Below are 26,700 nucleotides of genomic sequence, written 5' to 3' on the forward strand. Positions count from 1 at the left end.
ATCACATTGTTAATGACCTCACAAGAATGGAAAATGCAAAATATGTAATACTGAAGCAGACAAAGACTTCAGTCACTCAGGCATGTACAGGCGTTTCATTGTTCCATAGCTCTGGTTTCCAGTGAGGCACAGTTCTAGGAAGAAGGCAGGGAAAAGCGAGGAGGATGAAGCGGGTCGTGCTGCAGCCCAGCTGTCCCTTGATAAACCCGCGTAGATGGCTGAGACAGCAGGTATTCTCAAAGAAGGAAGCGTAGATACTTCGTAGTTGGACGTGAACAAAACTTTGAAATGAAACCTGGAAATTTTTTAGTGGAACTGAAGAAAGTGTGAATGAGAAAGTAAGGCACTGACTGAAAGAGATGTCCTAAAACACTCCAGAAAAGGTTAACTGGAAAGAGAACTGAGGAATTGTGGTTGGAGTCGATGTTGTTAGTAACTTCCGTTTCTGACTTAAGCACTAAAGATCACCCTGGGCCGGTTTAATTTGCTGCTGATTCAAGATACCAAAAACTGATCAGGATTTTGTATAAAGGGAATCAAACGACCATGAAGTTAAATATATTTTTACTTCATTGTTACGCCTCTGGTGTAATTGATAATCTCAGTGGAAGCGATTGAGAAGGAGAACTATCCTGGATGTGTGTTAGCTCATCGTAGGAGGGTGGAGAGCCACTGAAAACAAATGGATAAAAGGCCACAAATTCTTAAATAATCTCTGTGAAGGAGCATTTAATAAATTGTTGCCAAAGATACTCATGAACTCGGATCATAGTGACATATGCAGTTAAACATATGCTTTAAGCCAGTGTAAATTCTTTTTATAGGTTGGGAACTATGAATTCTTGGGTCTCTTAAATGTTACTCTCAATAAAAGTTTATATAATGAAAAAAGTTTATATAATGAAAAATTTCTGGGACTCACGGTGAAACGAAACAACAAAAATATGATTGAGTAGCCAGTATGTCTGTTGTAAGTAAAGCCTATGTTTAAGTATGTTTGGTTGGGGTTTTTTTTTGACTTACAACAATTAAAGTGCTGGATATCTTCTCGTTGTGAACCTGACTGTTTTCTCCAGCGCTGGGTCAGCGTGCTTGCTGTCTGCTTGCACAGGCACTGAAATTTAGAAATGGTTCTGAAAATAAGCGCAACTCTTGCCTTAAGAAAACCTGTTCTTAAAAGTGAATGGTTTTTTTTACTGTTGATATATTTTCCTAATACCATGGCTTTATAGTGGAACTAAGAAAAGTGTAAAGCACAGTTTTTCAGTTCAGTGAAATACCAACTGAAGCTTGAACGTGGTGGAGCCTGCTTATGATGAAGTTGCTTCTTCTCATGGATTGGCTTACTGAGCATAACGCAGGAAACCCTGCAAGATTCCGTGTGTAGCCCTCAGATTGGAAAGACTTTTAAGCTATCTGTGTCACATTTCAATCCTTTTCTGCGACAGTAGAAAATGGGCAAAATGACCCCGTTAAAGTCAATTTTACAATTTCATTCTTTCATTTCGTCTGGTAGTAAGCAGGATTTTGGGTGCTGTCCTCATTTATTGCAGGCATTTTGCCATGTTGTTTCTTAATTATTAATGAAAACATTCACGTTACAAGGCCTGCCTTGGCTTCTCTCCGGGAGCGATAGATTTCTGCAGTAACGTGTGTAGCGCAATCCTGTTTTAGCTGAAAATTGACTGTTTCAGATCACCTTTTCAATGATTTACTGCCCTGCCTTCCCCCCACCCCGCAGTTCACTGATATTTTCAAGCTGAAATTCTCATTTTTAATGTCATTTCAGTATGGGAGCATTTGGTGGTGCTGGATTCTTCTGCATTTTAAACTGGGTATCTTCTTGTAACAGCTGTAAGCGTTTGGATAAAAACACTTTTAAGCTGTGAAATTATCGAGGAATTCATGCCTAAAATCCTTCTCATTGGTTCAGTTGAAATCTGTTTAGTAACTAGGTGTTGTGAAGCACAACTTTATATGTGTGAATCTTTGTACGGTATGGCTTTTATTGTGGTGTTGGTCTGATGTGTCGTTCAGGTACAGTTGGGCAGAAATCTGAACAACCCTGTGTGCAAAGATGTGCGTGGAAGTAAAAATTCCGAAGGAAACCTCTGTTTTCTAATTCACTGTTCCAAACTCTGGGCAGTCACGATGAAAATGAGTGTCAAGGAGTTGTGCAATTCTTTTAATTTGTTAGCCAAGCTTAACTCTGAATGGAGGAAATATTTGGATGGCAGGGGGAACAACGCGCAGCAGAGTATAATGTTAACGATGCGGCTTTAAACCTTGGGGTTTGGTGACTTCTAGTCCTTCAGATCTCACTTATTTTCCTGTCGATGCGTTTGCTCTGTGACTTCCACCTCATCGGGCAAAACCACTCTTCATGGTCCGTCACCAGTGAAACAAATTAGAGTTTTGTTTCAAGTTGTTCAGAAGCCAGAGTTCAATGAGCAGCTGTGTTCACCTCTGTGTGGAAAGGGGTTCCTGCTCCGATTTCCTTTTCCACGTCTTCCTAACTAGTTCTTGCACTTTTCAGACTCTCAGTTTACAAAGGCATAGTCTCTGTGGAGTTTTTTGGTGGGTTCTTTGTTCACTTCTGTTATTTTCTCTTTGTTTTTTAATTTCCCCTGGCTTAATAAATGGAATGCTTTGTGAAGGAATTTGGCAGGTGCCAAGCTAGCACAAGTTAAGCAGCAGAAGTGTGGCTAGAAGCAGAAGGGAGGGGAGTGAGATCCCCTTTTGGTGGCAGCAGATGTTCAGGGGTAGTTCTGTGAGACTCGATGAACGGGTCTGTGTCAGCTTCAGAACAAAAATTTCTCATGTTCTTTGCCTTCTGGGAGGGAAGATTTCTCACGGTCGGGGCAAATCGTCCTGATAAGCCATCAGGTGGGCACTTCTGTTCAGAAGTGATAGTGGAGTGCTTCAAGTCTTTTAAATATCTTTTTCCCTCCCCCTGCTTTTCCATAGGCTTGTCTTGTTGTTACCATGCAAAGGACAACTTAATGTGCCGTGATGTCTGTGAACAGGTAAGCTTGTTTTAAATTTGCTTTATCCCTCAGGGTTAAAATCATGCCGTGAGACAATAATGTAGCAAGATTAGGGTTATGAGCAAATGATTTTCTCTGTGAGTACTATGTGATAATAGTACTCATGATGTAATATTATTGTTACTCAAATGAGAACTTAAAAGTTTCAAACTGTAGTCATCTTTTCGTAGTGGCATACAGGTTCTGCTGAAGTTGAGGAGAAATAGTACAAATCTGAGGTCAGGATTTGGTCAAGATATGATAAGTATGCTAGGAAATGGGAGGGATGAAGGTATTTTACCAATTTCTGTATCTTGTGTGTTGCCAAATTTTTTGGCAATTTAAAATTAAGAACAAGATGTTGGTACTGTTCTTTCTTCCTGCCAGTTCCTGTTTCTTAGCTAAGCATCCAAGAAAGGCATTATGATATATGGCTTTGTGAATCCAGCAAACCTACTTACTTACTCTGTTTGTAAGGCTGTAACAGAGAGCTGTTTGTGCTAAATTTAAGCTTGGAAAATATCTTTCCACAACGTATGTTTAGATTTGTACCTTTGGATAGTATGTTGTCTGCTTTGTGTGTGCTTATTTACATGAATTTATATCCACAAAACATCAGTGAAGCATACGTACACAGAGTTTTTGTATGAAAATTGTGTCCCTACATCATACCTGCCCCCTTTTCTGGTCTTTGTTACTTGCTTTGGGACTGTTAAAGCCCTAAACCTGGTTATGTTTATTTTCCTGTGATTGTACTAACAAAACTTTTAGTTTAAATTGCACTTCTACCTCACTGATATTTATACCTTTATAACCCTTTCAGCTTTCCTATTGTTAGGCCAAACAGGGAAAAAATCTTACAGTCTCTTTGCATAAAATATTCTCTCAATTCCTATAATTATTCTTGCAGCCTTTCCAGCATGTTTCTCTCTTTGAATACAGGTAAGCGAAACTGTACATGGTATTATAAACAAAAATATAGCACTCAGTCTTAAAAAATGTGTTAACACTTATGTGTAAGTAAGAGAAAGATATCGATTCCTATACATAAACAAATTTAGTTGGCAGGTTTAGTAGCTGCGTTGAGAGAGCATTTAGAATAATCTGCCCAATTATTTCTTCTTTTCCATTGGTTTGAAGCTCCCAGTTCATCATGTGAATTCCTGTTAGGTCTTCATGAAAGGCCTTGAGCTTTTTTCTGTCAAATTTCATCCCGTTTCTCTTATACTGGCTTTAATTATTGGGTAGAGTTTTCTGTGCTTTTTGTAAAATATTCTCATCTTGCTTCATCTGGATTATCTCTCTCAGATAATCAGCATATTCAGAGTCTGCGATGAGAGGTCTAGAACAAGTCTAAAGCAAGACTGGTCCCCCTCCAGTTGTTCTATAAGGGACAGTCTTAATTACCTGACATCAGGCTGATAGATACAGGCCAGCAGACAGGCTGAAGAGTCTGCATACTATTTTTCTACTGCTTTTCATGTCCTGTAACTTAACCATTTTGTGGAGCATAATTCAAATGCTTTGTCTGTGTTGAATCCATTATGCCTTAAACACGAAATTGGTAGCATGAAGGTTTATGTACGTGGGGCGCGACTGCAAAGGAACAGGGTTGGCTGAATGATTTGCCTTTTTGTCTTTCCAAATGTCTTGTCTAAAGTATTTGCCAGACACTTGTTGCCTTGTCGGTACCACCACACTGTACTATCCTGATGTCATAATTTATTTAATAACAATAATTAAAAAAATTCCCCCTCAAGTTGGCAGTTTGAACCATAAAACTTTGAAGTTGCTTGCCAGGGACAGCAGGAAAAGAGAACAGCGCCCCATATTCCTATTTAGTGCTTAGTGAATGCCAGCAGCCAGGGTGCACAGACAGGAATTTGGGTCTTAACACAGCTGATTCTTTTGGAGAGGGCCGGCAGGAGGTGCAGATGTACTGCTTAAGGCTTAACACTGCACTTCTTCTGTCCAGCAGGACAGTCTCTGGCACTGGCTTGGCCATCCACTCGTGGTATGTTGGAGATCTTGACCCAGGGAGAGCTCTTGAGGAAGAATGTGTCCATGTAGGTTTTGGGCTGCAGGGAACGGATGGTGTACCTCCTTGAGTCAGTGGTGCTTAAGCTGTGGGAGTCATGCTCTGGTCAGCTTCCTGAACTGACCTTCCAGATAAAGAAGGCCAGGGTGTAAGCATTGCCTCAGCGTAAACAGGAGCTAGGCAAGCACTTCGTGGTGAACATGCAAGGGCAATAGCCTGAACTATGTATTGCATGGAAAGAGGGTGGCCAGAGGCTATGCTTGGTGGAGACTGAAGGTCTGTGATGCCTGACAGCAGGAAGAAGTTTCTTGGCCTGTCTTTGGGTATGTACTTAAAGACTAGATTTACGGCCTTGGAACAGGTGAGGAGGAACAGGCTCCATCAGGGAGCCAACTTGGCCTAATCGACTATCAGTGCCACCAGGAGAAAGATCCCTCTCTGCAGGGGTGAATTCTGTGAGAAGCTGCTAAAAGCCTCCCCTGTGTCCAACAGAGCTAATGCCAGCCAGCTCCAGGACAGACCCACTTGCTGGCCAAGGCCCGGCCAAGCCCTTCAGTGACAGTAGTAGTGCCTCTGTGATAACATAGCTGAGATGGAGGGGTAGGGGAAAGCCTGGGAAGAGAAATTACAGCAGAAAGAGTGAGATGTGAGAGAAAAAACCCTGCACGTTGTTTCAACTGCCAAGGTCAGTGGAGAAGGAGGGGGTTCTCCAGGCTCTGGAGCAAAGATTCCCCGGCAGCCTGTGGTGCACACCATGGTGAGGCTGGCTGTGCCCCTGCGGCCATGGAGGTCCATGGTGGAGCAGAGACCCACCTGCAGCCCGTGGGTCCACGCCAGTGAAGGTGGATGCCTGAAGGAGGCTGTGACCCCATGGGAAGCCCACACTGGAGCAGGCTTCTGTCAGGAGCTGTGGCCCCGTGGAGAGAGGAGCCCAGGCTGGAGCAGGTTTGCTGGCAGGGCTTGTGACCCTGCGGGGGACACAGGCTGCTCCTGAAGGATTGCATCCTGTGGAAAGGGCTCACCCTGGAGTGGTTCGTGAAGAACTGCTGCCTGTGATAAGGACTCATGTTGGAGACATCGTGGAGAACTGTCTCCACAACAGGACCCCACACTGGAGCAGGGGCAGAGTGCGAAGAGCCCTCCCGCTGAGGAGGAAGGAGCGGCAGAGACCCTCCCATCAGTGGGACCCCACGCTGGAAACAGTGGAAGAGCATGAGGAGGAAGGAGCAGCAGAGACGACACATAATGAACTGATTACAAACCCCATTTCTTGTTCCCCTGTGCTATTCAGGGGGAGGAGGTAGAGAAAAGCAGGAGTGAAGTTGAGCACAGGAAGTAAGGGAGGGGAGGGGAGGGGAAGGTGTTTTTAATTTGGTTTTAGTTCTCTTCTACTCTGATTTGATTAGTAATAAACTAAACTAATTTCCCCAAGTCGAGTCTGTTTTGCCCATGACAGCAATTGGTGAGTGATCCCTCCCTGTCCTTATCTCGACCCACGAGCCTTTCCCTATATTATCTCTGCCCTGTCCAGCTGAGGGGGGCAGTGATAGAGCAGCTTGGGTGGGCACCTGGCCTCCAGCCAGGGTCAACCCACCTCACAGCGGCTGAAGACACTCATCTGCAGATAAGACTTGCTGGCTAAGGTGGTTTGGTTTTTAGGGGCTCAGATCTAGGATGTTGCAGAAACTACAAGGTTTTTTTGACAGTCAGACTACTCCTCACTGGCTGCTCATCTGCATGGACACCAGTGATACCTTATAACCGTGCAACGTCTTCCTCAGTAACTGCAGCCCAGTGGCTAGGGTGACAGGCACAGCAGACCCAGTGGTGTTCTTGATCCTGCCAGTTAAGGAAGAAGGCTTGACTAAGAGTAAGGAGTTCTGCTAACTAGTAATTCAGCTACTTTAAGTGAGTCCTTTTGAAAAGGAAACTTGGATTACAGGTTTGTTTGTCAACTAACATGATTCAAAGATCTAATTATTTTGCATTCTTAGTAAATATTATTCTAAGCTTAGTTTCAGTATCATCATCTTTTCATGATTATTTGATTAAGTCTGTCAGCTACAGTAGAAAGGAGTAAGTGGGAAGTGGGCCTGTCTTTGACTTTTTTTTTTCCTAAGTTTGTTTCTGCGAAGTTTAACGATGGTAAGGTACTTGGCAGCATGCATCTCTGTACCATTCCAGAGATCTCTGTTCACATACTCCTCCAGGCATACGAACAGTCCATCCCAGTCTTCAGGAAAACACGTTAATGTTTCAAGAGGCTGGCTTGGCTAAACAGAGAAGTCAACAAGCTTCAACGCAGAAGGGCGGTATAGAGAAGGTGGAAGAAGCTCAACTGGAGTTGAGACTAGCAGAGGATGTCAAGGGCAACAGGACATGCTATGGCAGTAGTTAAAGGGTGAAGAAGGAAGAATGTGTGACTGGTTGAATGCAGCATGTGATTTAGTGTCAGCACAGACATGGCAGTCTTTGTTAACAAGGTCTCCGTGTCCTCTGTGCATAGAAATCGGGTTCATGGGGGAGTACTACCAGTAATAGGTGACGGCTGAGTCGGGAATTACTTGAGAAAATTTGACCCATACAGTACTATAGGACTAGATAGACTGCATGTGAGTGTGCTTGAGAGATCTGGCTAATGACACCGCAAGGTTACAATCATCTTTGAAGGGTTGTGGAACTTGGGGTGGGTTCCCAATGATTTGAGATGGAGAAGGACAAACAATGTACCCATCTTCCAAAAAAATCCCCAAACCAGTAGTCAAACAAACAAAACCACATACCCCAAAGGATGTGGCTCTCAATCCAGCAACCTACAGACTAGTCATCTTCTCTTAAATCCCTGGGAAAATCATGGACAGAGTCCTCTCAGAACACATTTCTGAGCATGTGAGAAGTAAATCATGCCTGATAAACCTGATTGATTGCCTTTGATAATAAGGCTGGATTTCTGGGTGAGGGGAAAGGAGTTGATATAACTTGGTTTGACTTTAGCAAGACTTTCAACACTGCCTCCCTCAGTATTTCTATTTGTTGTGGTTTAACTCCAGCCAGCCACTAAGCATCGCGCAGCCGCTTGCTCATTCTCCAAGTGGGATGGGTTGAGGGAGAGAATCAGAAGATTCTATTCCAGCCAAAACCAGCACATCATTTTAGGATAATCAGGCTCAGAGATAGAGGTTAGTGGGTTCTACTCTGCCTGCAAGCTAATAAGTGATGTACCAAAGGAATCTGTCCTGGGACCTGTCCTGTTGAACATCTTTATAAATGACCTGGAGGAGGCAATAGATTTCACTCTTGTTGAGCTTTCAGGCAGTACCAAGTTGGAGGGAAGAATTTATAATCTTAACGGCAGGACTGTAAATCAGAGGGACCCGGACAGATGAAAGGAATTGGCCAACAGCAACTTTATGAAATTCAGCAAGGACAAAGGCAAAGCCTTGCATCTGGGAAGGAAGAATCGCTTGCAACAGTATGAGATGGAGATTGATTTGCTAGGGAACAGATCTGGTGAAAAAGGACCCGGGGTATTGGTATACAGACAGCAAGCTGACCATCAGCCTAACTATAAAGAAGGCATCCTGGGATGTATTAACCAGGATTATAGCCAGTAGGTCTAGAGAAATTATTCTCCCCATTTAGTCAGCACCTACTGACCACATCTAGAATACTCTGCCCAGTTTTGTCCCCCCTGTTACAAGGAAGATGTCAGCTAACTGGAATAGGTTAGCAGAGAGTCACCAGGGTGATCAGGGTACTGGAGCACATGGCCTCTCTGGACAGGCTGAGGGAACCGCCTTTAGTTTGGGGAGGAAGGAGCACCTCGGAGCAGCCTTCTGATACCTGTAATAAGACTGCTCAGGAGACAGAGCCAGCCTCTTCGCAGTGGTCTGTGGTTGGAGGACAAGAGAGAGCAGTTAGAAATTGAAACTAGAGAGTTCCAGCTGGCTATAAGGAGCACCCTTTCCACCGTGAAAACCGAGAGTCTGTACATTCTCTGTCCTTGGAGATTTTCATAGCATGACTGGATAAAACCATGGTCTGGCCTCATAGTTGACCCTGCTTTGAGCAGGAGGTTGAAATGTAAGACCTTCTGAGATTCCCTCCTGACCTGAATTATTTTGTTATTCTGTGACCCCAGAAGACCCCAAATACTGCTGCAGTTCTTGCTCTCATTTCTGGAACCAATACTATTGTTCTCTTGTTTTTCTTTCCGTGAGTTCATTGTGTTGCAAATTTAGAGTAGAACTGTAATGTATTTCTCTTTCTGAAAGATTTGAAATGCATCCATGTTTCACTTATTCCTGTAATTTCCAGTTTCATATCCCACATTAGTAAGTCTATTTCCATCTCACCAATTTAGCTCTAAAGGTATGGTGGGAGACCATGCAAAAACCTTCTTAAAGTCAAGGTAGACGACATTCAGTGTTCTCCACGTTTTTGCTAAACCAGCCTTTTCATTATGGAAAGCTACCAGGCTAAATTTGCCCTTGCTATGCCTGTGCTGACTGTTCTCGGTCACCTTCTCGTCCTTCGCGTGCCATGATGTGGCTTCTGCGAAGATTTGTTCCGCAGTTTTCCTGTGGGATGAGGTTAGGCTGAACGACCTGTAATTCCCCAGATTGTCCTTGTTGCCTTTCTTATGGATATGAAGTTTGTCTTTTTTCAGTCATCAGGAACCTTACCCAGTCACCATGATCTTTCAGTCTGGTCGCAAAGCAGTGACAGCGCGTAGCTTCTCACTATCCTCGGTTGCATCCCATCCAGTCTCATGAACTTCTGGCTGTTCAGTTTGCTGAGGTGGTGCTTAACTTGATCTTGCTTCGTTGTTGGTAGCATTCATTCCTCTCGTAGTTTTGATAGTCTCTTTAACTAGTCAAGGTTTTGCTCATCTTTGTTCCACAACCATTACTTGTTTCGGGGTTCTTTGGAAGGAGTTTAATTGCTTGAGGTCATATAAAAAACTTACACAACTCTATTCTCTTAATTAGCATTCTGCTCCATGTTATATGTGGAACAGAAACCCTTTGTTTTTCACGCTGCCTATTTTAACAGAAACTTTTTGATTGAAGTGTTTAAGGAGGAAATTCTCATTCATTTCTAAATATAAAAATTCCTTCATTAAAAATGCAACATATTTAAAAGACTGTAGATATACAAAAGAAAACCTTTACTTTGCATTGTTTACGTATTTAGCCAAAGTTGATCGAAGTTGTTGATTGTGGTGCATTTCAAAAGTATGAAATCTAAAGTATTCAATGGGTAGTTACTTTCTGTATGTTTTAAGGTGTGTTTTGTTTCTAACAGATTTTGTCTTCTAAGAGTGATTCCCGTTTGAAGCACTTAGTGCAGCGAGCACCTGAGTATTGTCCAGAATCAATGGTAAGGCTTGCTAGTTTTTAATGAAAGAAAACAAAACAACTGAACTTACATTAAAAAAGCTTTGCTTGCAAAAGTGAAGTTTTAAAATTATTTGTATTTTATTTACTCACTGAGTTTTGAGCTGGTAGATCACATGTGTATGTCTTCAAGCTTTTTCTTCCTTGTTATGGGCACTGGATAAATTTGATCCTCAGAGTAGGACCTTTAGGGGTTTTTTATTATCAAGCCATCATATATTGCATTACTTGCAATAAGATGGGATTTGACAGTTTTGCTAAGTGTCCTGGTTGTGTAAGCTATGAGATGCAATGAAAATGTGGCCTGTGTTGTAAGAAATTGTGTTGGGTGATTGTCACTTGTATGCCGATGGCAGCAATTTAAATTAGATCATGTCTTCCAGCTTCTGTATGGGACAAAGCTGTGAGATCTTGGTTGGGCTAAGGCAAGGAGGCCCTCATAGCTGCTCTGAATGGTTTATGGCCATGTCTGACAAACTGAAGTAATGCTTTTATTGGATAAATAAGATTATGGTTTCCTAAAAGTTCTCTAGCATATCACTAAAAAACTGAAGAATGTAATCTGCTCCCTGTCTTGGAGATGATCTAAACTGGGGAAGAGAGAAGCACTATCATTCAGATTGTAAATTCTGGAGTCTTATGTATTGGCAACGTAGAATATTTTAGAGTGGTTTGGGTTGGAAGGGACCTTAAAGATCATCCAGTTCCAACCGCCCTGCCACACCTTCCACTAGACCAGGTTGCTCAAAGCCTCATCCAGCCTGGCCTTGATCACTTCCAGGGATGGGGCATCCACAGCTTCTCTGGGCAACCTGTGCCAGTGCCTCACCACCCTCTCCGGGAAGAACTTTTTTCCTTATATCTAATATAAATCTATCCTTTTTCCTTTTAAAGCTGTTGTTCCATGTCCTATCACTTCAGCTTCCTTGTAGGCCCCTACAAATAAGACATGTGCTGTTTGAAAGGTCTGCTTTTTTCTTGAAATTCTTGTTACTTCTAAAACATATCAATACTGTTTCCAACTAGCCTAAAGCATATAGTCAGCTGACATGGGCAATGTGTAGGAGTAGTTAATATAATTTTAGAAGTAACATTGCAAGTTTGTTTGCTTATAGATCCTTTCCTCCTGTGTGTCAAAAAGCTTTTTTCCATGTTTTGTTTCTGTGGATTGTCAGCTCTAAGGACTTGGAAAGTCACAGACGACTGATGGTATGAATAAAACCTGTGGCATGAAAACAAATCAAAGTGCTGAATAGCATTTGTTTTGGTACTGTTCATCTTTTATTCCCTGATAGGAAGAGTAGGATCTGTCTGTATAGTAGAGCAGTGTGTTTTTAGAAGACAGGATTGGAGAGTATCTGAAAGGGTGAAAATTATTGACATAATGATTTTCACTCCCAATTACCATCTTTCTAAATGCCAAGTTTACTGTCCAGTGTGTATCTTAAATTAGTATCACTGAATTAGTAGTATTTATAAACTTCTTAAGACATCTAGATATAAAATAGTTAACAGTACGATTTAAAAACTTATTTTCTATTTTCAGATACTATCTGTCTTTGTTTAAATTGTACTGTTAACTATTTTATAATGTATTTGCTATTTTCAGATACTATCTGTCTTTGATGGAGAGTTGTTTTAGTGACACCTCACAGATGAGCTGATAGGTTATGAATTTAATGAGATGGTGTGTTTTTCTGGAGCACTGGTTGCAGACATAGTGTTACCTATATTCCTTCAGGTAGTATGATAGAAAGTGTATATTGCCTGGTATAAGTAATACTGTAGCTGCCAACACAAGAATTAACTTCATCTTAGAATCATAGAACCATTTAGGTTGGAAAAGACCCTTAAGATCATTGAGGCCAACTGTTAACCTTCTCATGAAATAAAGGAAGTCAACTGAATCAATGGCGTGGAACTCATAGAAGTAGCAGCTCTTTACCCTCTTCTTTTGAGCTGACTTTGACTCTTATCTAAGTGGGCAACTCCCACAGATATGGAGGACAGTTCTACATCATTAGAGACAGATGCATTGCAAGTTTAGAAAGTCATTAATTCCTATGATGATAGAATCATTACATGACAATATGGGCTGCTGTTTCAGTGTGACTGAATTGGACTTGTTCTTTTTATTTTAAAGAACATGTTCAACAGTCTTCCATTTCAAGCCTCTTGTGGTGGGATAACCTTGGATGCATGATACCCACCAAGCCGCTCTGTCACTCACCCCCCTCAACTGGACAGGGGAGAGAAAATATGACGAAAGGCTCATGGGTCAAGATTAGGACAGGGAGAGACGACGAAAGGCTCGTGGGTCAAGATTAGGACAGGGAGAGATCACTCACTAGTTTCCATCACGGGCAAAACAGACTCAATTAAGTTAATTTGTTGCCAAACAAAGGGTCAGAGTACGATAATGAGAAATAAGAATAAATCTAAAAGCACCTTCCCCCCACCCCTCCTTTCTTCCCAGGCTCAACTTCCCTCCTGATTTCTCTACCTCCTTCCCCCAAGCAGCACAGGGGGTGGGCAATGGGGATTGTGTTCAGTTCATTATGTGTTGTCTCTGCTGTTCCTTCCTCCTCCTTCTTCCACTGCTTTAGCGTGGGGTCCCACTGATGGGAGGCGGTCCTCTACCTCTGCAGCCCTGGAGGAGAAGGACTTGGGGGTACTGGTGGATGAAAAGCTGGACATGAGCCGGCTGTGTGCGCGGGCAGCCCAGAAAGCCAACCGTATCCTGGGCTGTATCAGGAGAAGTGTGGCCAGCAGGTCGAGGGAGGGGATTCTCCCCCTCTGCTCTGCTCTGGTGAGACCCCACCTGGAGTGCTGCATCCAGCTGTGGAACCCTCAACATCAGAAGGATATAGACTGGTGGGAGTGAGTCCAGAGGAGGCCACGAAGATGCTCCGAGGGCTGGAGCACCTCTGCTATGGGGACAGACTGAGAGAGTTGGGCTTGTTCAGCCTGGAGAAGAGAAGGCTCCGGGGAGACCTTATAGCACCTTCCAGTGCCTGAAGGGGCTACAAGGAAGCTGGGGGGGGACTTTTTACAAGGGCCTGTAGTGACAGGACAAGGGGTAACGGGTTTAAATTGACAGTGGGGAGGTTTAGATTGGGTATCAGGAAGAAGTTCTTCCCGGAGAGGGTGGTGAGGCACTGGGACAGGTTGCCCAGAGAAGCTGTGGATGCCCCATCCCTGGAAGTGTTCAAGGCCAGGCTGGATGAGGCTTTGAGCAACCTGGTCTAGTGCAAGGTGTCCCTGCCCATGGCAGGGGGGTTGGAACTAGATGGTCTTTAACCATCCCAACCCAAACCATTCTATGTTTCTATGATTCTACGAACTTGGGTCCAAGTTTAAATCCTCCAATGTGAGTCCTTCCCACGGGCTGCAGTTCCTCAAGAACTGCTCCAGCCTGGGTCCTTTCCACAAGGTGCACTCCTTCAGGAACAAACTGCTCCAGTGTGGGTCCCCCACAGGATCACAAGTCATGCCAGAAAACCTACTCCAGCTTGGGCTGCTCTCCACAGGGACATATAACTCCATATGATTTGTCACTTGCCTTCTTGCTCTCTGCTGAACTTTCCCCTGATTACATCTAGTTAAGGTTTTCCTAGTGCTTCCATGAAAAATACTAAATTCGGTAATATTGTCAAATCAATAACTTGTCATTTTAACTACTGTACTGTGATCATACTGTCTGAGTGTTGTAAGACTCCAGTTGTAGGATGTTCAGCATCTAGTATACAGTGTGTAGCAATTCCCATAGCTTTTAATTCTTCCAGCTTCTAACACAGCGCACCCCCTGCAACTGCGCTTTATACTCATTTCTGACAGTTGAACCAAAATTCTTACCTTAAATGGAATTCTTCCTCTGCTGCCTAAACGTCATTCTTTCAGGACATGGTAGCTTTTATTGGGTGGGTAACATAAGAACCTGTGGCAGATCAGTGTCTGACCTGAGATTTCTTTTACAGTGGCCCCAGGGTAAAGGATCCCACATAGTCAGCAGTAATGAGAGAGAGAGGGACAGCAACTCTTCACCTTCTTTTTCTGCATTTAAAAAAACCCCAAACATACATTGATAGAATTCTTCTGCCTAATACCATTAGCCATTTAAGTCATTTAGCAGGACTGGTGCTTAGGACTAGAAGTTTTTTACAGTCAGGGTAAACCTAACAGGTCCCTACTGTAACTTTTCATGTTCATAAACTTCACTTATACATGGAAGAAAGACTAGTATCTGTCATTCCCTGAAACTACATTTCTCTGGTCTCTGCGTACATTCAAACCTCTTGTTTTGTGTATGGTTATATGTGTTCTTTGTTTTAGGGATTCTTTTTGTTGTGTTTTTTAAGCTGGTGGAAAGGAGCACTAGGGCAATAAGATCCTCCACAGGTCTTGGTCCTAGATAAATCTTTCTTTTCTTTTTCTAAACATCCTTCTTCAGAAGATATTGTAGACATAAGAATTTTTCCAATAGGATATTTAAAACCCAGGGCAAAAATGCTGAAAAAGCTGTTTTGTGTCTGCTAGATACTCTTATCCTGTAGACTTACTTTTGCTTAATTGCATTTTACTTTTCAGGGAGAAGTGTGGGGTTGTATAAATTCTTCTTTGCCAGGTAAGAAATACTAGTTTACTATTGAATCATGTTGCTTTTTCACCATATGCATGTTTTGATGTTATCTCTACCACCTGCACCTATAGATTTAATGATAATTTAATTATTCATTATGCTTCCATTATAAATGGTATTTGGTGTCTTGTTTCCTTTAAACTGGGTTACCTGTGCATTTTTTAACACTTCTTTTATTGTCGTAGTTAGAAAATGTTTAATATGTTTGTACTAAACGTGTTATGTCTGGCAAAAAAAAAAATCTGTTTCTTTCCTTTAAAGGTTTCCTATTATTTTTAGTTTCAGTATACCTTAGCCTGATCTATAAAATCATGGATTAGTGCAACTTTGCTCTAGATGCAATATAATTTGGGAAAAAAACTCCCTGAGTAACGAGGAAGTAGTGAGAACTAGGCAATTTAAGAAGTGCACAGGCTCAGATGAAGAACCAAACTGCTTAGTATGGGTGGATTTAGAAAGTTAAAGCTTAATCACAAGACAGGACTGATATGCTAAAAGGAAAGATCAAAAATAGATTGAATTGGATTTTTACTAGTACTGTCATGTCTAAAAGATTTTGAGTGAAATTAGTGTGTTATGGTTGAAAAAGTGGTAGTGAGGAAAGAGGAGGCTATGCAGTTTTTTTACATCTGCTCAGACGACACATTTCCCACCCCGCCCCCCAGCCTGGATTTCAGAGGCAAGCTGTTGATTCTAGTGCATGCAAAGAGGTTTCCTGTCTTACATCTTCCTAGTTTTACTTAACCAATAATGTCTTCTGGAGTTGCAGTGCTTCTATCTCCTCTAAAACCTGATAAATTCGTACTTGGAGACAGTACCTACTCTTCACTGAAGCTCAGGAGCTATATACAGATGAGTGGCAATGCTTTTACTTCAAGTGAGAAGTACATATTTTTTTGAATGTTAGGTTTATGAAAAAGCATTTGAAAATGCTTTTAGGAAAGTGAAGAAGCATTGGAAATCTGTTGTTAAACCCCTTTCGAATTGTCTCCTGTACTTTCTTATGGTTGGATTCTCTTATCTTCTGATTTATGGGGAAAAAAGTCACTTCTTCAGTGGTGATGTAAATCATAGTTTAGTCCAGCAATGAAAATGAGATCTTCCCGTAGTATCCTGAGCTTGTATCCTAACTTTGTACCTGCACAAAGCCAGTCGCTCTTCATTCTTCTTGCGCGTGAAGTTATGTTAGTTTTCTTCTTCTTTGACATGAGCCACTTCTAAAATTCTTCGAGAGATTCTCCAGTGATTGCATGGACTGTAGGATTTTGCAAATTAATGGTGTGTGTGTTCTAGGGGAAGCTCTTACTCCCTTTCTGGGAAATCAGTACAAGTGACTGGCTCTGAGGTGCCTGTGCACTAGTGCATGCAGCATGGGGAGCAAACAGGAGGAGTTAGAAGTCTGTGTGCAGTGACAGGGCTGTGATTTTATTGGGGTCAAAGGGACATAACAGGAAGGTTCCCAGAGCAGGAGTGCTGAGGTGGACAGGCCAGGAAGGTGAGGAGGGGCAGTTGCCCTTTATGTGAGACTGTAATTGGCACACATGGTGCTCTGCCTGGGGGTGGATGATGAGCCAGCTGAGCACAGCGCATGGGCTCTGAGTGGCATAGTATGGGCATATCAACATATTAGTGAGCAGTCCAACACGGGTGATGGTGTGAGTGTCAGCTACGGGCTGCCAGGTCAGGAAGAAGTAGTAGATGAGGCCTTCTTCATACAACTGGAAGAAATCTCATGTTCACAGGCTCTGTGGTCATGGGCAACTGTAATCACTCTGGTACCTTTTGAAGAGACAACACAGGAGAGCACAGGCAATCTGCTTGGAAGAATCCCATGGGATGCAGCCCTGGAGAGAAGAGGGGTCCAAGAGTGCTGACTGATTTTTCAAGGATCACCTTATCCAAGTTCCAATTATGCATGATGAGGTTAGAAGAACCAGAGCCTATCTGAAGTAGATCCTGGTGAGGTATGTGAAGGGCAGTTTTCTGGTTCTGTAACTACAACAGCAGCAAAAGGAAGACTAGGGAAGATGAGGGTCTGCTGTTTAATGGGGCAGGAAACCTGGTGACAAATGACATGAAAAAGGACATGGCCTTTGCTTGTCTTTACTGGTAAGATGAGCCTTCAGGAGTGCCAGATATGTGTGATCAGTGGTGAAGTCCAGAGCAAGGAAGATTTGCACTTGATGGAAGAGGATCAGGTTAAGCAAACTGAACACAAGTCTATGTGTGTTTAGGGACCTAATGGATACCCTTACAAGTGCTGAGGGAGTTACAGATATCAGGAAAAAATTCTTCCTAGAGAAGGTGGTGAGACACAGTGCCCCATCCTTGGAAGTGTTCAAGGCCAGGCTAGATGAGGCTCTGAGCAACCTGGTCTAGTGGAAGGTGTCCCTGCCCATGGCAGGGGGCTTGGAACTAGATAGTCTTCAAGGTCCTTCCAACCCAAACTATTCTATGAGTTGGCTAATGTCATTGCAAGGTCACTCTTGATAATCATTGAAAGATCGTGGCTTTTGAAAGAGGATGCTGAGGTCTGGAAGAAAGCAAGTGTCACTCCTGCCTGTAGAAAGGGCAAGGAGGACCTGAGGAACTACAGGCTGGTCAGTCTCACCTCAAACCCTGGGAAGGTAATGGAGCAGATCTTCCTGCAAACCATTTTCAAACACATAAAGGACAAGAAGGTGATTGGTTATAGTCAGCATGTGTTTATGAAGGGGAAATCATGCTTAACCTCTATGGTGACTGGCTTGTTAGCTGAGGGGAGATCAGTGGATATTATCTATTTCAGCTTTAGTAAAGCTTCCAGCACTATATTTTATAACATCCTTACAGACAAACTGATGAAGTGTGGGCTGGATAAGTGGAGAGTGGAAGTGGATTGAAAACTGGCTGAACTGTTTGGCTGAAAGGTTTGTGATCAGTGGCACAGAGTCCAGCTGGAGTCCAGTATCCCGGGCGTTGATGCTGGGTGTAGTCCTATTTAATATCATCATTAATGCTGGGACAGAGGGCACGGAGTGTATTTGCAGATGATACCAAACTGAGAGAAGAGGTTGCTAGACCACGTAGTTCTGCTGCCATTCAGAGGGGTGTTGACAAGGTAGAGAACTAGGCATCCAGGAACCTCACGAAGTTCCAAAAAAAGGAAATGCAAAGTCCTGCACCTGGTGAAGGCCCCATGCTCCACAGCACACAGGAGGCTGACTAGCTGGAAAGCAGCTTTATAGAAACATACTTGGGGATCCTGGACAACAGCAAGTGGAACATGATACAGCAACGTGCTCTGGTAGCAAAGGAGGCCATCAGCACCCAGGCTGCGTTAGGGAGAATGTTCCCAGCAGATCAAGGGAGGTGATCCTGCCCCTTAACTCAGCATTGATGAGACCGCATCATGGATCTGTGTCTAGTTCTGGTCATCTCAGTACAAGAAAGATAGGAACACAGTGGAGCAAGTCCAGCCAAGAACCACTTTAAGGTGATTAAGGGACATACGTAAGGACATATATATTAAAGGACATATATAAGGACAGGCTGACAGAGCTGGGATTGGTTACCGTCATCAAGAAAAGAAGGCTGGTGGGGTGGATCTTATCAATAGGTATAATTTTATGATGTAAGTATGTAAAGAAGACAGAGTCATGCTCTCCTCTGTGGTATCCAGTGGCAGGACAAGAGACAGTGAGCACAGATTGAAAAACAGTAAGTTCCATTTAAACATACGAAAAAACTCTTTTACTGTAAGGAGGATTGAACAGTGGAAGGAGATTGCCTAGAGAGGTTTAGGAGCCTCCATCTGTGGAGGTATTCAAAACCTTACTGGGCATGGTCCTGGGAAGTCAGCTTTAGCTGTCCTTGCTTTGAGCAGGAAGGTTGGACTAAACAGTCTCCAGAGGTTCCTTCCAACCTTCATGATTCTGTGGTTTTATTCCTGATTTTTTCCCCCCTTTGACTACCATCAGTACAGAAAGTTATTTTGTAACAGAGTGTAGAATGGGGCCACAAACAGAGTTTTGACTGCATCAGCATCTCTGATTTTTCCTAGTACAGCACCCACAAAGCATTTGCAGACGCTTGCACGCAGACACGCTCACTGATGAAACCGTATACAGCCCTTCCGACACCAGCGTTACCATGGACAGTTGCAGCATATTGGTTGGAGAAATAGATGACTTGGATAGTTATTTCCTTTCTTAACAGCCACGTGACACGCCTGGCAGTTTATTTAAGAATGCAGGTGGCAATCTGGTTTGCATACGGGTTTCACTGGCATCCTGTCATAACATATATGCTAAATATTTTGTGACTCTGCCTTATAATTTGCTGCTTGATATATCCTTTGTGTATTTGCATTATAGTTGGTGTTGTCTCCACTTCAGTCCCTTCCCCACAGCAACTTGATATTACTGATTTGTGTTAAAATTTTGAAATTGTTGGATTTACCAGTAACTTCTTCATGGTAGTTACCTTAAAATGTTAATACTCTCACAGCTACCACTTGAGCTACCATTCTTCACACTTGTTTCCCCTCCCTTAAACCCATCATGATGGCCTTCTAATAATTTTTCTTACGGCTCATCCTCACCAAACGACACTGTAAGTCATGTCTTACTGTCCTTGCCAAGACAGTGTTGTAAGCCTTAAATACTTCAGGCTAGATGTTCAGGAATGTAAGTATTCTGTGAAAGAAAATTATTTTTCCATGTTTTCTGAAGGCAAATATCATTAGTTTGTCAATGTTTGTTTATTAAATCCAGTAGGCCCACAGAACGTATTATTTTGGGGGGCTTGTCTAGGAAATGAAACTTCCCATGCATGGAGAATAGTGTTCAGGAAACTACTTATAAAAGATGATCAAGGGGCCCCCAGCGGGGACGAGGTAGCAAACCCAGCCATCTATAATTCTGGGTGGTAACTATGTTCTGATTTGAAGTTTTGTCATTTTCTTCAGAGACAACAAAATTCTGACTTGGGCTTTCTTGCACCCATCCTGACACGTGCAGCTCTCAAACATGAGAGGCCTAGTTGTTTTTCACTGTCTTCTTTTTCCATCTTCCTTTCTGTTTCCTCTTTCGGTTTTCTCACAGTATAATTCTGGGTGGTAACTATGTTCTGATTTGAAGTTTTATCTTTTTCTTCAAAGAGACAACAAAATTCTGACTTGGGCTGTCTTGCACCCATCCTGACACGTGCAGCTCTCAAACATGAGAGGCCTAGTTGTTTTTCACTGTCTTCTTTTTCCATCTTCCTTTCTGTTTTCCTCCTCGGTTTCCTCACAGTGATCCAGCATTTCTCAGATATTTGCAAAATGCAGAATGTTTTTTCCAATCTCAAAATAAATGTATCGGAGATGACATTCTAACTTTTCATGTTTGTGCAGCTATTTACCTCTGTTTCTGACTTCAGTAATCTTGTGGAGACTGCAGTAAAATATTTATAATAAGAAAGAAAAATGTGTGTGTTGCAAGTCCTGTCACTAATGTGATGTGGCTTCTGGAAACTTGTTGGAGGAGATACAGGACAAGAGCCTGGGTTACGCAACTAACTGATCCCTTAGAGTTTAGGGGTCTGTATTGCACTTCTGTCAGTTAATTTGGTGAATAATCAGAACCCCGGACTCCACTCGGTTCATTGGGCACTGGAGGTGTATTTTCATCTAGAAATGCATACAGTTTAATTACCTTGACTACAAATTAAATTTGTAAGTTGCTGTATTAAAATTGCCTTTCCATGTTTTTTTGGAGAGGTGACATCAATTTTTTTCTCTGCAAGCTTGTCTGCTCTTTGTAAATATCCTGGGGAGAGGGCCACTTGCCAAGAAAATACTAACTATGGCTGAAGCTTATCAGCATTCTTAGTTTGGCATGTATTCGTAGCTTGCTCCATTCTTTTAGCACAGTTGAGTTCCAGTAAAAGTATGTCTGAAAACCGCAGGCTCTGTATTGCACAAAATAAGGATGGCTGATTATTCAGTGGTGATTCACTGTGGTGATGTGTCCCCTAAAGCTGTACAGCTGTATTTCTCATGTCCTTCTCCTGGATATAGCTAGGTTTTGCAGCAGAGATTTCTGTAAATCTTGTTTTCACATTGCACATATTTTATGGTTTTTAGATTGCTTATACCTTACAATATCAATCCTACTAATAAATATTCTGCTGAACATTACTGTTTTGATTGAAAGGAGCCTGTGTATAGATCCACATATGCAGCACTTATTTCTGCATAACTTTCGTTATTTTAGGCCTGAAATAGAATGTAGTGACTAGTTGATCTGGCAATTAACTGTACGTATGAAGTTAAACATATGTGCATGACTTCCATGTAGACATGCATTTACTTTTGGATTTAGTTTAAAACAGTGCATCAAATTCCAAATTTTTGAACACTGATTATGAAGAGCTGATGTGTGCACAACAGCCATCTCTCGAACACTTTCAATCTCTGAAAAGTTAATTTGGTACCCCAATGATGGAAGTGGAAAGTGAGCTGAGTTTGCAGTTGTTCGTGGCCTCCACAGCTGCTTTGAGCTAGTTTGAGTTGGAAAGGTGAGTCAGTACTCTGAAGAGATGTAAAGAGGATTTGGACAGTCTCCAAAAAGAGCAGTAAATCACGGGCCTGCAGTGCTTCGAAGGTCTGGACCATTCAGATGGCACACAGCCACTCCAAACTGTCGAAATGCAGGCTGCAACCAAAAGCTGTTCTTCACCTTTGCTTCTGTGCTGCCTCCATGCCAGCAGTGCAATCCTGCTACCTTATTTGTGTTAAACATTAAGGTTTTCATTTGCGTTTCAGTAAATGTAATGCATATTTTAATTTTATGGGAAAATATGTTCATTTAACTAAACATTTTGCTTCTGCTTTTTAAATTTACTATTGATGCGTATTCTTAATTTGCCCATCGAAAGACTTCCTACGCCACTTGTGTTTGTGAAGTCAAAGTGTATTTTAAAGGCAATTTTGTTCATGATAATACCTCCTGGTGATTATTTACCGTCGATTGCAATGTTTTTTAATCACACTTTTTTCCAGTATTTTCTTAACATTAGAATTTAAGCTCGCTGGTCTCACTCCTAGCTCTTTCACTTCCATTTTTTAAAGCTGGACATCCCATGTGACTTTACTGAATAGGCATTTCTGCTAGGCTTAAGAGAAAATTTTGGTTGATGCTTTTACCTCGTACTTTTCTATGTAAAGGATATAATCTGTACGTGTCCTAAAATACTGCTTTATTTTTAAAATATAATAAAAATGAATGGTTCAGTTGAACCAAATAGTTCTACTGCCTGACCCAAAAGAAGAGTAACACATTTGCTACAGCTGTTGGGTAGGGTAAACCTCCCCTTTAATTGTTTGTGTCTAACTTTTTTTCTTCGATTCCTGATGTATTGAAAACATGAGAAAAATCTGTATCTGTGAATAAATTAAGAAGCTGAAACAATTTATGGCAGCAATATTTTTTTCCCATGTAACTTTATGGTAATAAATGGAGGATAATGGGAATAGTAAAATAAATGCAAAAATAGAGACAGGGAGATGGGAAACTGTTATTGAAGATAATTCTGGCTATAAAACCATGTTATTGGGAGGGATAAACTACAGGGGAAGTGTCATGGTATAACCCTGGTAGGCAGCTAAGAACCTCACAGCTGGTCACTCACTCTCCCACCAATGGGTTTGGGTGGAGGATCAGAAGGGTAAATGTGAGACAACTCGTGGGTTGAGATAGAGACAGTTTATATTTAAAAAAAGGAAGAAGGGAAAAAAAAAAAAGGTGAGGGGAGGAAACCCCAAGAAAAACAAATTATGTAAAAGAAAACAAATGCTTACCACCAACCTCCACCCCCAGGTTTATGTGTTGAGCATGACATCATATGGTAAGGAATATCCCTGTGGGTCGGTTTGGGTCAGCCGTCCTGGCTGTGTCTCTCCCAACTTCTTGTGCACCCCCAGCCTACTTGCTGGTGGGGTGGTGTGAGAGGCAGAAAAGGCCTTGTCTGTGTGTAAGCACTGCTCAGCAGTGACTAAAACATCCCTGTGTTACCTACGCTGTTTCCAGCACAAATCCAAAACATAACCCCCTACTAGCCACTGTGAAGAAAACTAACTCTATCCCAGCCAAAACCAGCACAGGAAGCTCAAAGAAAAAGCAAGGAACATATTCTGTATTGACAAAGTTGGTAGAAAAATATGCTATTGAAATGAAGACGACGATATGTCTGTAGGAGGTAATGTTAATTTTAACAAGGTTTTTCCCTATTGGTTTCTGTTGACTTGTATTTCAGTTTAGATAAAATATCAAACTCTGATACTTCCAGTGAGCATATAAAACAGTTTGAATAAAGCATACAGTGTATACAATGTACTTCATAATTGCCAAGTTCAGCATTTGTTAAGGCACAGACTCTTTTTTTCTTGGGTAAAGTTGGTTTGGTGTGAATTCCTAAGTTCCAATAAAAATGTAATCTCTATATAGGCTTCTTGATTGAGAACAGGATTATCAAGTTTGAAAAGTAACTGGCTCACGGGGAGGGAAGTGTAAACGATGGGATGGTTTCTCTTTCTACTGTAATACATGCTGTCACCTTCTTTCCAAAGGAGTTATGAAGAAGTCTGACGGGTGGGTTGGTTTAGGTTGCTGTGAGCTAGCTATTGCTGTGGAATGTCGGCAGGCATGTAAACAGGTAAGGCTTTCTAAGTTTTCTTCCATGCTCGATACCAAATGACACCACGTTGAATTCATTTATGGAATCACAGTACAACATTTATGTACTAATGTTTATGAACTTCAGGCTTACTGTGGGTTTTTTTGCATCAAAATTAAATTATCGCATAAGTTCTTTTTAAAATTGCAGAATATTACTAGATATGTCCCAGGAAGTACTACTGGTGATAAATGCCAGCCACCAAATTCCAAAACAAATGATGTATGGTTTTGAAGTGAATTTTCAGCAAAAAATAAAAGTTCAAGTCTAGGGAGATGAAAGCCTAGTTGAAAAAAAAGTGGTATTTTTTGGATATCTATTTTCAGCTGTGCTGTAGGAGTAGGTTGCTAGCTATGACTTGATGAGCCTGCGGAAGAAATTTTAAGACCTTAAGGTTAGCTGTGGCTTTTTTGTACACCAATGATGCCACATTTAATTGCTCAGTAATGAAGATATAGTTAACAATGAAATCTTACTGCGTTTATAACACTGCAGAGGTTCCACTGTCCGAGCCAGCAAGCTGGCGCAGGCCTGTCGTGGCGCCACCGCGCTTGGCAAAGGGAGCTAATCCACTTGGCAAGCAGCAGGCGTGTGATTATTGCCGATGTGCTCCGGTTTGTTACTTGGTAGCAGTTAATTGACTAAATCCATAAAGATCCTGAAGCTCTCTTCAGTTATGTTAACTTAATTTCTTTAATCGTTTTCATCACAATCTCTACATGAAAGTTATGTTAAAATAATGCTGAGGAGAAGGCAACGTTTCTAAGCTCTCTCTTTGGTTTTGCAGTGTAATGTTTAGTGATGCAATGTTTTGTACAGCCCCAAATAGATTTTTGTGCATCTTCAAAGGGGTTTTTGTTCATCAGATGAAAGAAAATTGGTTTTGGTGTTACTGTATCACTGGTTTTGTCAACTTATAATTTTAAGTATAATACGTAAAGTTATCAATGCCATTTTTATTTAAAAAATCCGTGAAGAATTTAATGATATTCTCCCCCCCCAAAATAACATGCTTGTGACCTTAAGAACATCTTCAGAGTCAAAAAGCATCAAATTATTTATCATAACCCTTGTAACTCAGTTCTGGAGTACAGACGTACTTGATTTTCAGTGTAGTATCTTGCATGTTACCTGTGTAATCTTGGTCATGGACCATCAGCCTACTGCACATTGTTGTCCTGCAAAAAAAAGATGCTACCATCACCCAAAAGCATATGGCTTAAACTATTTGATGGGAGATGAGCAATGAGTACGCAAACTGAGTAGTGTGGAAAAGAGATGAGGAGTAAACAAACTGGGTACTTTTGATCTTCTGAGAAGATGATACAGGTATCTGTTCCCAAATGCATTTCTCTTCAAATTTACCATAATGTTTTCCAGACCTGATAAAAACACTTGCGTTTATTGCAGACTCCCATGAAATTCTATTAATTTAGTCTTATGGTTGTTATATCATTTTTCATTCTTCTCAGAATCAGATGCTGTGTTGTTTGATGGCAGACACTGCTGTCTCAGGATCTTGGCTATGTTTTGTATTCGCTGACTCTGGTTGATACATTTCATGTGATTTTCATTTAAACTACAATACGGATCCTTGCCACGCATCAGGGTTAATGGGAAATATTTGGAGTTGAATTTTGATTCTTGGAACTTGAGGGGGTTTTGGAGACATTTTGAAGAAAGTGATATGATAGATCCGACTTTACCCTGGTAATTTAAATTACTAGAAGGGGAAGTAATTAATGTTACTGGTAATAGTAATTTTGAATAACTGTCATGTGAAAAAGAAGCAAGAGGTACTCTACAAAAAAAAAAGCGTTCTGCGTTTTGAAGGGAGAATTTCTGCAACTCAGTTTGACAGTAGGAACGGTAGGACTGTACATACAAGAGGGAGGAGAAGGGAACATGGCATGTAAGTGGTACTGAGCATGGGAAATGGGGAGACCGTTATGCTCAAGTTCTTCCTTTTCCTAAATGTTTCCTGTATTCTGCTCTGTCTGGTAAACCTTTTGGGGAAACATAGTTGCTTGGTGTGCTTCCGGTGTCAATTCAGTTGGTGCAGAAATAGGAGGTTTTGATTTTTAATCAGATGCAGTATTGACAGTCATGGTTTCTGCTTTTTTTTTCTAAAAACTTTACGTGGATTCTTTAGGTGCTTAAAAAGGAGCATTTAATTAGGTCGTGAGTCCATGCTTATCACAGTTAATACAAAGGTAGAATCGGTTTTGTTTTGCAACATGTTTATTACTTTCTACTACAAATGGAGAAATTTATCTGTCTTTCAGGCTTCTGCAAAGAATGATGTTTTAAAGGTCTGTAGGAAGGAATATGAGGTATGTGTATGGGTGTCTGGATGTATTTTACTAAACATTTTAACTGGTTTATAAATTCTGTAAAAAGTATCCTGTACAAGATGGAAAGTCCAGTTGTTTTAGTGTCGTATTTCTTGGATATATTCATTTTCATCCAAAAGCAAATTACATCTCTACAGTTATTGTAAAAGTATAATAATTTTCTGTGAAAAGGGCTTGTCTTTTTTTAGACTTGCATATGTCTCAATTTGAATGAAAAAGTTGCAACTTTCAGAATGGAGACATGGATTCCAAAGAAGTTTGTTTCATAGGAATTCTGATGAAAGTTGGCATTCATCGTGACCATTCATTCTGTCAGAAACATTTTGGCTTCTGTAGTGGGAGAGTCAGCCTAAAAGTGCCCTAAAGAAGTGCACTCAGGAAGGAGTCACCTTTTAAGTTTCCTATCCTCATGGAAATTATTTCAAATGAATAATTGTTTGCAACACTGGTGAAACTGTTAAGGCTTCCAATTATTTTTTACTGTTTTGCTCTTAATTATTCATCAGGATATTTTCAGAAATCTGCCAATTTTTTTAACTCAGTT

The 26,700-nt window shown here is 41.5% G+C and overlaps 1 protein-coding gene across 1 annotated transcript in view; it reads left to right on the top strand.

Annotated features, from left to right (window-relative positions):
- The first annotated feature begins 2,780 nt into the window (after positions 1 to 2,780).
- LOC104506659 (reversion-inducing cysteine-rich protein with Kazal motifs-like) overlaps positions 2,781 to 26,700 on the top strand; it is a 37,143-nt gene continuing 13,223 nt past the window's right edge. Inside the window, exons 1-5 of the mRNA XM_010147682.1 lie at positions 2,781 to 3,026; positions 10,372 to 10,446; positions 15,051 to 15,087; positions 23,696 to 23,781; positions 26,088 to 26,135. Of these exons, the coding sequence (XP_010145984.1) occupies positions 2,781 to 3,026; positions 10,372 to 10,446; positions 15,051 to 15,087; positions 23,696 to 23,781; positions 26,088 to 26,135 (492 nt within the window). The remainder of the gene's footprint in view (positions 3,027 to 10,371; positions 10,447 to 15,050; positions 15,088 to 23,695; positions 23,782 to 26,087; positions 26,136 to 26,700) is intronic.

The sequence above is a fragment of the Eurypyga helias genome, unplaced genomic scaffold, assembly GCF_000690775.1.
Source record: "Eurypyga helias isolate BGI_N326 unplaced genomic scaffold, ASM69077v1 scaffold10212, whole genome shotgun sequence".
Taxonomy (NCBI): domain Eukaryota; kingdom Metazoa; phylum Chordata; class Aves; order Eurypygiformes; family Eurypygidae; genus Eurypyga; species Eurypyga helias.